This window comes from Acartia tonsa, chromosome 14 (genome assembly GCF_053477335.1).
Source record: "Acartia tonsa isolate MP-2025a chromosome 14, ASM5347733v1, whole genome shotgun sequence".
Taxonomy (NCBI): domain Eukaryota; kingdom Metazoa; phylum Arthropoda; class Copepoda; order Calanoida; family Acartiidae; genus Acartia; species Acartia tonsa.
This window is the reverse complement of record NC_137273.1, coordinates 14,489,232-14,502,317: the sequence shown is the minus strand read 5'-3', so window position 1 is coordinate 14,502,317 and position 13,086 is coordinate 14,489,232. Positions and strand designations below refer to the sequence as shown.

At 28.5% G+C, this 13,086-nt stretch overlaps 1 protein-coding gene across 1 annotated transcript in view; it reads left to right on the top strand.

The window, feature by feature from the left end:
- LOC145306448 (teneurin-a-like) overlaps positions 1–13,086 on the top strand; it is a 186,395-nt gene that overhangs the window by 52,455 nt on the left and 120,854 nt on the right. Inside the window, exons 13-17 of the mRNA XM_080148544.1 lie at positions 2,497–2,559; positions 2,852–2,929; positions 3,389–3,522; positions 9,102–9,179; positions 11,603–11,681. Of these exons, the coding sequence (XP_080004670.1) occupies positions 2,497–2,559; positions 2,852–2,929; positions 3,389–3,522; positions 9,102–9,179; positions 11,603–11,681 (432 nt within the window). The remainder of the gene's footprint in view (positions 1–2,496; positions 2,560–2,851; positions 2,930–3,388; positions 3,523–9,101; positions 9,180–11,602; positions 11,682–13,086) is intronic.

Below are 13,086 nucleotides of genomic sequence, written 5' to 3'. Positions count from 1 at the left end.
AAGAGTTCTATTTTATATCAATCCTATTATATTAATTAGTAAACGTTTTTTGTCTGTCCCAAAGGATCTCGCTAACCGCTGAACCGATATTGTTCTCTTTTACAGTGAAGCTTCTTATAGGTCCTGGGAAGGTTTTTAACTATCTTTTGGGAGGATTCTACACCCCCCTCCCCCCAAAAAAAAATATTTTTTAAAACTCTTTTGAAACTCAAATTTAAAATGGGATAAGGTCAACTTTTCCCCCTCCTACCAGTGCCCCTAGAGGCTTCTAACCAATCTGTTCCATGATATTTTGTATGTTGGTCGGTTGGTTAGGCAATAAAAGGCAGAAATTTAGAAATATATAAAAAAAAGATTTTTCTCGTTTCCTGATTATAAGAGTGAGGTCTTATTTTTTTCCTGTGTACATTTCTCATATTCAAGCATCTAGATTAATTGCAATTTTTTTAAAAATAATCCATTTTTATTCAACTCAAATCAATTTCTAATTATTAATTAATTCAATGATTTAATTAAAAAAATATTTATTTAATTCAATATAATAATTGTTTAATATTAAATCTAATATTTTATTGATACACATTAAATACCAATTTTGGCGGCCATATTGTTTTTTTTGACGTTTTACAGTAAAAAAATGACGTTTTGATATGTCTTTATTTAAAATAATATGTCATTTAATATTTTTGTTATATTTAAATTTTTAGTGACGTTTTTTCAGAGTTAAGGCCGCATTTTTAGGATTTAATAAAATATTATTATTTTTTAATTAATATTTAAATTATATTGTTAGTTTGGCGGCCATCTTGTTTTTCTGGACGTTTTAAAGGAAAAATTGACGTTTTAATGCGCTGTTATTTAAGATAACATGTCATTAAATTCAAAATATTGTTATTATTTATATTTTTTTGTGACGTTTTTTTAAAGATAACGACGTATTTTTGGTACACAAAACGTCCTTTAAAAGAATATGAAACGTCATTTGTATAGTAATAAAAAAGTTACGTCATTAAGGACGTATTAATGCGACATGTTTCTTAAAATAATGCGATAAAAGTATATGCTGGGAAGCAAACATCCATTATTAAATAAAGAATCTCCATTTATTCCATTGTATTTCAAAATAACAAAATTAGATATTAACCACAGATGAGTAAAGAAAAAAGAAATCACTTAGTCAGGCAATTGGTTAACAATTAAACTTAGGACAAAATACTTAAATATAATATATTATTTAAATTAGAACCTAAAAATTATCATTTGGTTTATAAATCTGATTTTTTTTCTTGTAAAATAAAATGTTAAGACTTATTTACCCAACCATCTATCCTTGGCCTATCACACAAATGTTTGAACCCAAAACAAATTTGAAATACAATACCAATACTTTCTCAAGAATAAATTGGATGTGGAAATAATGTTTTCTTCTAGTCAAAATCTAGCATTATTATGACATTAGAGTAAAACACTAGAGGGAGAAAGGGTTAATTAACTGTATTTTTCCATTGCCACCACCTTGAGCAACCTTTCTATTGGGTCATTGAAAATCAACCAATGGTGACGCTCATATTAACACAGCCAAGTAGCAGAAAATATTCTAGAAGCAGACGTATAGGTCTTTGAAAAATGAAGGGAGGTAGTTGTCTGTATATACATTTATACTATATATATGTTATTATGACTATGATTGGTAGGACGCCTGTTTAAGTTTAGATTATCCATCCAGTGACTCTTTTTTGGTCAATGTCATTAGAAGAAACTAGAAACTACTACCCACTGCTGCTTTTCAGAATCAAAGTTGGATAATAAGAGCATGGAAATTTCTTTCACCATTTGTAAAATATATAGTTGAGTTACATATTCCAAAGGTTGTGCAGTCAAAGCATTGGTTGTCTCTTGTGTGTAAGTTTAACCTCTGTGCTAAATGATTGACCCTATGGACAGTTTCATGGAGAGCAGTACATAAAATGGAAAAAGAATTATTTTGTTTAAATTCCTTGTTATCCTTGGAAATTCTTATATTTCTTTGTTGAATTGAAATTCAGTTCAGCATTTCATATTTGCTAAGATTTATTGATTTTATTGTTGCAAGCTTTTAGGAGTTTTGATTCATTTTCTGAGTTGTATTTTAAACATTTTTTTAGTCTCCAATTTAATAAATGAAAATGTCATGTTTTTTTAGTACTTCTTTTTATGTAAATTAATTGTGTTAGGAAAAATGCTTAATCTGGCTTTGAATAGATAGATAGATACATATTCGTTGTTATCTAATGACTAATTACCTAGAAATGTACAAATAATTAAAATTTGGGATAGATGGATCTAAATTACATATGAATCTCAAAGTACAAATATAGAATAGACTTTGATAAAAAGATTTGAATAGATAAAAAAAATAGAAGAATAGGTATTTAGATATATAATAACAAACAGATAAATGCAGAAATAAAGATTAAAGAAAGATATATAAATAATTAATATTATTACCTATTTTAGAATCTCGAAGCACAAGAACTATGGTTAATTTGGATTTGAATAGCTGGATAAAATCATCTATAGGTAGGTTTTAAATTTTTCATAATGGCTAACTAAATACTTTACTACATAACTCCATTTTTATACATTTTGTGTATATACTCTTAATGGCATAGTCAAATTGGTCCAGTGGTTAACAAGATCTTAGTAGACAAACGGACTGACATACATTGTTTTTCTGTGTATTATAGATATTAAGATTTCTTATTTTGTTTTCTTCTCTATTACTAAAAATTTCTATAATTATGTATCTCTTTTTTTTCATTATTATATCTGATTACACCTAACCATTTAATGAATTATTTATTGAATTTAGGTCCTGCAGGGTTTTGGTCTGGTAGGCTGCAGGTTGACTTCACTTCAAATTATAACATCAGCCTCTCAATTATAACTGGTAACATTTTTATTAAATCTTGATATATAATTATTAGAATTTCTGCCTGTCTGTGAGGGCGGATAGCTCCACTCTCCCAAGAGAAATAGCCCATCGAAAAAATTCCCTCACCTCTCAAAAAGAAATGATTTTTACCCTTTCAAATTTAACGTAGGTAGGGTCGATTTACCCTCCCCTCCATTCCCCCTTTTAAGTGCCCCTAGACGCCTAGTCATAAAAAACGATAACACAAATAAGATGCGAAGCTTATTGATTAGGATAATACTAAATAAGTCAAAACTGTTTAATTTAAATTACTAGCTAGCCAACATGTAGACCGGTACTCCAAGTTTATAATAAATTATAAATTATTATTAGTAAAATTATTTTTAAAATAATAAGTTATCTAGCTAAAATATTATGAGTTTAAAAATAATATAAGCTCACCACATATTATCCTATTCAACAACTTTTTTTTAGGTGGCCCAGGGTTAACATTGTATACTGGCTATGCGAAGTTACCAAAGATATCATCATACAATCATACTTTGAGTTTTTCTAATCTTCACCATGAAACAAACCAAGAAATATTACATCAGACTATTTATCTACAGGTATTCTAGATATAAAGATAGATAGATGGATGAATAGACAGATAGATATTTTGACAATATTTTCCTCAAATCATACACTGAGTTTTTCTAATGTACATCATTAAACAACTCAAAAAATATTGCATCAAACTATTTATCTACAGGTATTTTAGATAGATATATAAATAGATGGATGGTTAGTTGGATAGATAGAGAAATTGACAATATTTTCCTCATATCATACATTGAGTTTTTCTAATCTAAACCATGATACAAACCAAACAATATTGTATCAAACTATTTATCTACAGGTATTTTAGATAGATATACAGTATGACCCTTGAAAAAGTATATTTTAGCATCTGCAGTGAGATATATAAGTTTTCCGGAATTTTAATGTTATGGGGAGATTTGAAATCTGCATCAAATTTTAAGGATTTTTTATAAAATTCGTTTTTGTATAATTCTTTATCTAAAAGCGGAAATGCATTTTAAGTTAATTAATTTTGACCAATAGAATAGGTGGATTTTAAACTACCTGCGCTCTAATTGGTTGAATGATTTACGCCATCCAATCAGAGCGCAGATTTTTTAAATCCACCAATCACAGATGCCAAAATTAATTAACTTAAATTGCATTTCCGCTTTTAGATAAAGAATTATAGAAAAAAACGAATTTTATAAAATTCCTCAAAATTTGATGCAGATTTCAAATCTCCCCCTAACTTTAAAATTCCGGAAAACTTATATATCTTAATCTGCAGCCCTTATTTCTATAGATTTCCACATAAGTAGATATAAAAATATTTTTTTTTACCTCCATTAACACCGGAGATTTTTAGAGCTAAAGTTTTGAAAAAGTGACTGAGAAAAAGAATTTTTTTTGTTTCTCATAATTTTTGGATGGTTATATTATGTTTTTCTGGCAACTGAATAATGATACACAAAGAAAAACAAGTTAACTAATTATTTCTTTTTTATTCCATCAAAAAATATCAATTTTTAATGGCAAAAAATACTACTGAATGAATTGATTATTTGCAAATTTTAGGTTATTTATTTACCCTTATTTATGAAAAGGATTAATTATGACAGTTGCTCCGCCCCCTTTTCTGACATCTCAATCATTTAATAGGGGGTTAATTAAGTTTTTTAGACTAAAAAATCATTATGTAGTAATTTTATTTTCTTTATAACTTTTTTGTTATTAAAGTTAGGATTATGAAACAAAAACAATTTTCCTGCTATATTCATTAAGATTTATTTGGTTTTTAAATCTAAAATAATTTTGCCTAATAAGTAAGTTTTTCAAAATATCATTAAACTATAAAGACTGAAAAAAAATATGTATAAAAAAATGCTTTTTACTCAAAACCTAAATTTTTTATTTCATTTTTGTATAAAGTTTCTGCTAGTAACAAAAATAAAAGGACTTCAACCTTAATTTTGCTAAAAAAGTCGTTTCATGTTAAAAGTTACTTTTTCCTCAGTCACTTTTTCAAAACTTTACCTCTAAAAATCTCCAGTGTTAATGGAGGTAAAAAAAAATATTTTTATATCTACTTATGTGGAAATTGTAGAGAACAAGGACATATACATTTTTTAATAATTTATTGAGAAATAAGGGCTCCAGATGCTAAAAAATACTTTTTCGAGGGTCATACTGTATAGATTGATGGATGGAAAGTTGGATAGATAGAGATATTGACAATATTTTCCTCATATCATACATTGAGTTTTTCTAATCTAAACCATGATACAAACCAAACAATATTGTATCAAACTATTTATCTACAGGTATTGTAGATAGATATATAGATGGATGGATGGATAGTTGGATAGATAGAGATATTGACAATATTTTCCTCATATCATACATTGAGTTTTTCTAATCTAAACCATGATACAAACCAAACAATATTGTATCAAACTATTTATCTACCGGTATTTTAGATAGATATATAGATGGATGGATGGATAGTTGGATAGATAGAGATATTGACAATATTTTCCTCAAATCATACATTGAGTTTTTCTAATGTACATCATGATACGGATCAACAAATATTGCATCAAACAATTTATATACAGGTATTTCAGATTGATGGATAGAAATATAGATAGATCAACATAATTAATTATACCTCTAGACAAACTATGAAATTATAATTTACCTAATAATGGATAGAATTTAGAAAGAAGGATGTAAGAAAAGCTCTTAGATAGATAGATATCTTTAAATTAGAATCTTACTTTAATTTTTTTCGAACCTACTTTAGTTATATTTATGATAAGATATATGAATAAAAAATCAAAAAATATATACATATATATCAAAACTAATGTGCTCTTCAATATATTCATATAATTCCTTTCTCGTATTCATTCGAATCCGGTGGATAGGAACCGGTTCTCATCAATACGAAAAAACTATGTCTAGCATCGTATTATATCCAGTTTTCTACGAATATAGAAATGTACAATCATAAGATTAAAAAGATTATGATTGTACATTTTCATATTTGTAGAAAGCTGGATATAATACGATGCTAGACATATTTTTTTCTTATGGATGAGAACCGGTTCCTATCCCCTGAAACTCGAATAAATATGAGAAATATCTCTATTTCTAATATTTTTTTTAATGTTAGATGTCTCTCTATTTTTATAAGATTATCTCTTTATCTCTATCGTATTACTCCCCACTTATCTGAGAATTTTATTTGAATATCTACACTTAGTAAAATTAGATTTTTGGGACGGGGATAATAGACAACTTTTAGAGTATCCAACTTGGGATTTATCTCACTAAAGCTGCTTTATGTATAATTAAGCTTAGTTTTGTTAGTTTAAGAATAAATAATGGATATAGAATGGGTATAGATGAATGGATAGGTAGATATTGAAATGTTTAAATACAACAAATTATAATACTGTTATAAAGTGAAGTAGGTTTTTTTTACTAAAGCTTAATATTTCAATAACTGCAGAACTGATTGAGTTTTCCTTTTAAGAGAAGCTTCACTTTGGTTTTAGGAAAAGTTTTAGACTATTTTCTGACCCCTGTTTCCTCAAATTCAAATTCAAATTCATGAGAAGTCTATTTTGCTCCAAAGCTAGGTCATACCCCTGTCAAGTACCCCCTTTACCTAAAGTGTAAAACTTTACCATGTTTTAACTACTTGGAGTATCTATCTATCTATCCATCAATATATATATCTATACATAAAGCTATCTATCCATTTATCTATCTATCAATATACATCCAATCTATCATATTTATGCCTAGTAACCGTTTACCTAAAGTGTAAAACTTTACCATGTTTTAACTAGAGTATCTATCTATCCATCCATCAATATAAACATATATACAGGGTGTCCCTCGTAAACTGTTTTTTTTGAAACGCTTATTACTCCATTAATATGTGAGCTATGTTCGTAAAATAAAAAGTATTTGACAGCCTGCTACTGACTATTTTATGGGGTAATGATGAAAAATCCACAACATAAACAGAAAAAAATCTACGAGGTATTACATAAGATGTTAATCTTATTGAATTTAGACTAACCCACAAGAAAATATTTGCTTTGTGAACTATAGGATTAGTTAGGGTTCAACGGCTGGTCGCTCAGACTTTCTAAGCACAAAAATGGAATAGGCTTGACATGGCATACCAGAAATTCTCAATATTCAAGAATCTGAAGTGTAATATAAGTGAACAATACGTAAAAATAGGCATAATATTGATCTTTTTTGTTAATTTTTCATGTGAGCTCGCTTCAAATACACACAAGAACCTGAAATATACCAGACTTTTTAATTATACTACAATGCCAGTTCTTAAAATGTCTGGAGTAAGTCTTTGTGATCCACCGTTTGACCACCAGCTGCTTTAAAGTTAACTAAGGCATATTTTTCTTGTGGATTAGTCTTATATTCACTAAAATCAGCCTGTTATGTAATACCTTGTAGATTTTTTTTCTGTTAACTTTGCGGATTTTTCATCACTATATCATAAAATGGTCAGTAGTAGGCTGCCAAATACTTTTTATTTTACTAAGATAGCTCAAATATTAAGGGAGTAATTAGTGTTTTTAAAAAACTAGTTTACGAGGGACACCCTGTATATATATCTATAAATCTATCTATTTATCTATCTATCAATATACATCCAATTTATCAATACCCCTTTACCAAAAATGTAAAACTTTACCATGTTTTAACTACCTGGAGTATCTATCTATCCATTTATCTATCATATCTTTACCAAGTACCCCTTTACCTAAAGTGTAAAACTTTACCATGTTTTAACTAGAGTATCTATCTATCCATCCATCAAAATATATATCTATCCGCCCATATGTATATCTAGCTATCTACCCATCTATCTATCTATCCATTTATCTATCTATCAATACCCCTTTACCTAAAGTGAAAAACCTTACCATGTACTAACTATATTGAGTATTCATTTATCTATCCATCATTATAGCTATCTACCTATCTATCTATCTACCCATATATCTACCTACCCATATATCTATCTACCCATCTATCTATCTATCCATTTATTTATCTATTAATATACATCCAATCTATCAATACCCCTTTTCCTAAAATGTAAAACTTTACCATGTACTTACAACTTAATGTATCTATCTATCCATATATCTAACTACAATTATTCTGAAAACTATTATTGACCTAATACATTTGAAAAAGAGGTAAGAAAGGAAAAGTTTAAAAAATAAAAAAAGGTATTAAAGGCTGTTTTATTATTATAACATTTTTAAGTTTTAAATCATTTGTTGGTAATTGCAATACTTATATTTTTTACTCCCATCCCCTTATTTTAATTTTTCATATAACATATATCAAACCCTGCGGGGCAAAATCCTAACTGGATAAGATTCCTGTTAGATATTTTATATTTCGTTATTGCAGTTTTGTATCAATGCCAATTAAAGTTAGAGTGTGCAAAATGCTCAATTCTATTTGATTTATTTTCTTACTCTTGCATAACACTCAAATAAATATTGAAGATCTATCTAACTTCATATTTTAAACTTTAATATCTATCCATATTACATTTTTTCTTTACATAACTGTAGGGCCAATTCTTTAGTGAATGATTATGTACATAAATCAATTCATTTATTTAATCCAATAATTTATCTAATAGACTTTCTATTCCATCTACGTAAACCATCTACGTAAACCAGCTATCCATCAAGTTATCCATATATCTAAATATTTAAACTCTTGTATTTATCTATCTACAAATATATCTGTTTATCTAACCATAGATTGAAAATTGTAAATAAGTCTTTATTTTATATTTAACAAAATATTTACCAGAAATTTGATTTTTCTACTGTTCTTCTATGGAAATATTCCATACTTGTGTATCCTTCCCTAGAGGCCTCTAGGGGTACTTAGAGGAAGGGAGAGGTGATATAAACCTTGCAAGACCCACGACAAACAGACAGAGACACAGATATTCTGTTCATTTTATATGAGGATAAATAGTGTATAAAAACTATCTTTTAATTATTGGACTATTCTTCTTATTTTAAAGATAACAAATTATTATTTTAAGGCTGGTCCTTGGTATTTTCTACTATACAACGATGAATCTACTGAGATTACTGTTGGAATGAGGATTAAAACTGCACAGGTAGATAGATAGATAGATAAATAGATAGATAGATAGATAAATAGATGGATAAATATATAGATAGATAGATATTTATATTTTCTACTATACAACGATGAATCTACTGAGATTACTGTTGGAATGAGGATCAAAACTGCACAGGTAGATAGATAGATAAATAAATAGATAGATAGATAGATAGATAGATATTATTTTCTGCTATACAACGATGAATCTACTGAAATTACTGTTGGAATGAGGATTAAAACTGCACAGGTAGATAGATAGATAGATAAATAGATAGATAGATAGATAAATAGATGGATAGATATTATTTTCTGCTATACAACAATGAATCTACTGAGATTACTGTTGGAATGAGGATTAAAACTGCACAGGTAAATAGATAGATAGATTAATAGATAGAAACATAAATAGATAGATAGATATTATTTTCTACTATACAACGATGAATCTTCTGAAATTACTGTTGGAATGAGGATTAAAACTACACAGGTAAATAGATAGATAGATAAATAGATGGATAAATAGATAGATAGACATTATTTTCTACTATACAACGATGAATCTACTGAAATTACTGTTGGAATGAGGATCAAAACTGCCCAGGTAAATAGATAGATAGATTAATAGATAGAAACATAAATAGATATATAGATAGATATTATTTTCTGCTATACAACGACGGATCTACTAAAATTACTGTTGGAATGAGGATCAAAACTGCACAGGTAAATAGATAGATAGATAAATAGATGGATAAATAGATAGATAGACATTATTTTCTACTATACAACGATGAATCTACTGAAATTACTGTTGGAATGAGGATCAAAACTGCCCAGGTAAATAGATAGATAGATTAATAGATAGAAACATAAATAGATATATAGATAGATATTATTTTCTGCTATACAACGACGGATCTACTAAAATTACTGTTGGAATGAGGATCAAAACTGCACAGGTAAATAGATAGATAAATAAATAGATAGATAGATAGATAGATAGATAAATAAATAGATGGATAAATAGATAGATGGATAAATAGATAGATAGATATTATTTTCTACTATACAACGATGAATCTACTGAAATTACTGTTGGAATGAGGATCAAAACTGCACAGGTAAATAGATAGATAGATTAATAAATTTAATAGAAAAAGAGATACATAGATTTAAAAGAGAAAGAGATACATAGATTTATTAGATGAATTGATTTAATATTAGTTGATGTGATAATGATAGAAGCATTTTTTTTATATAGCTAAAACTATAGATAGATAAAGTTAAAGGAATTGCCATTTAGCTGAGAATAAAGATAGATATATATATAGACATTGAATATAGCTAGATGGATATAAATACATATGTTAGATAGATAGATACATGGGTAAGTGGGAAAGTAACCCCCTTGGGACTAAATAGGGAGATAAGAATTCCCAAAGGTGAACAACCAGGTCTTAAACTTTTTCACAATTTTATCAAATATAAATTTTTATAAATGTAATGTAGAGTAGTAAGTTGTATATTTGACTGTCTGCTCATTTACTCAGAAAGATCTCAGAAATGGTTTATGTCCTAAACATTAGTTTAAAAAGATGCTGAAAGCTTCCGTCATGAGTGGTAAAAAGCATTTCACATTTTTAAAAAAAGTATTTAGCCGAGAAACATAAAAATAGGGGTGCGAAATTCTTAAAATTTTGACCACAAAATCTTATATTTCTAAATTCTTTATACTTATTAGAATTACACTTCAATAGTAACCTTGGCTATTCTAAAACAGTGTTGTGATTTTAAAGGACAGATGGTTTTAGAAATCTGATTTTAGATTTAGATTTGCGCAACCAAGTAAACCAAAAATAGTAAATTCTTGTATATATCTTTTAGTAGTTGATATAAAAGAGGCATTATGTGGTTATGTTTATCTGTCTGTCTAGCCCTTAAGATAAAAATTTGGTTTTTGTTCTTTTAGTAGCTCAACTTTCTTTAGGGAATGTGTTCAATTTTAATATCAAATGCACGTTTATGTCAAGCTGATTAAAATTATTTTTAAAACTTTTGCTCGTATTCATTCGAATCCGGTGGATAGGAACCGGTTCTCATCCATACGAAAAAAACTATGTCTAGCATCGTATTATATCCAGCTTTCTACGAATATAAAATGTACAATCATAAGATTAAAACCAGTTTTTTTAGCACGTGCCTTCTATATCCGCAGAAAGCTGTTTATAATACGATGCGAAAATTAACTATTACAACTTAAAATTAAAACCATTCTTGAACGAATGTCAACTTTCTTTGAAATGAGGATCCTAATAGGTTCAATGACTAGCGCGATATTCATGGTCAAACATAGAAATCTACTTTAAAAATTATGATAGAATCTTCCTATTGATTTTAATAATGTTTTATTATAAGGATGAAGCTAAACCACTGGATTCTACAAGTCAGTGCAATTGTTCATCAAAAGCCAACGCTATTTTGGAAACCATATCAGGTAAGTTTCATTTTTAAAATATTTTGTTTAAAGCAGCTTATAGTACCAGAAACATGACGTCATACAATACAAATATACACCAATGATAATCCAGTATACACTTTACCATTGGTCAATTAAAATACAAATGACCAATGAAAGACCTTTATACATTTTACAATTGATCAATTAAAATGTATAATGGCCTTTCATTGGTCATTTGTATTTGTCATTTTGCATAGGCACTATAAGCTGTTTCATTTTGTTTTTACAGTTTTGGTCCATAAGTTATGATAAACATAATTTTATCGATTGTTGCATTTTAGTCAGGAATTATACAGGAAAAAATAGTTTTCTTGTGAGGATTTCACATTAACAAAAAAAACTCCTCTATATCTTACCCTCTCGATCTTTAGAATATCATTTCTATGGCTTGAAAAAGGGGGAGGTAGCTTTCGCAGAATTCCGTAAATGTGTGAGTTTTAAGACTTTAAAATAGAAGTAGAACTCTAAAATTTGACATGGCATTTGCTCTAATATTTACCATTACCATTACCTCATAAGGGCGAGATTCTCCTTCGATTTTAAGTGATCATCTAGAGAATCCAGAGCATCATCCACGTGTAATGGGATGTGATACTCTAACACCAAAGGATATTAGGTTAATTAACCTCCATCAGACAACCAACCCTTTGATTGCACGACCTTTGTCTGAAAAGTCCTAACTGTGCATGGTAGAGAAATGCGTCTATTTTTGGGCCAAGGCATTCCCCCTACTCTGACTATTTATATCGCGCACCTGACATAGCAGCAGTGGGAACCATCTTAAACGTCTTTAGTTGAGCCAAGATCACGGATTTATTTGCTCTTATATAGTACAATATAGAAATGTGAAATAGGTTAATCATATATTGGTGTAAAAATTCTCATATAGTTTTTGTATTTTTATTATGATTTTTGCTAAGCTTTTATTTTTATTTAGTATGAATATAAATGTGATCTATAAAGTAATCAGAAAAGCAGTTGTAGATATCTTATTTGAAATACAAAAACTTATATCTAACTTTTTTCTTGTAAAATAGGACCCCCTCCTCCCCCCTTTACTTGTAGGTATGCTAAGATTTCATGTTAACCTGTGCCACTGGATATATAATATATGGATATTGTGAGTAGATTCTCGCATATCCTGATTAAATGTTTCTCTCAGCTGGTTATCCCCCCCCCCCTCGCTTATGACTTTACCCAATCTCCTCCCAAGGTTGCGGGACAAAGTGTCTAAAATATCAGCAATGTGACGTCATAAAAATGAAGGAAATGAGAGCAGATGTGGGAAAGAAAACCACTCGAAAATAGATTGATAATCTTTTATTTATTCTTCTTTATTTTATATGGCTGATTTTTGAGACACCAATATATGAAGACTAGA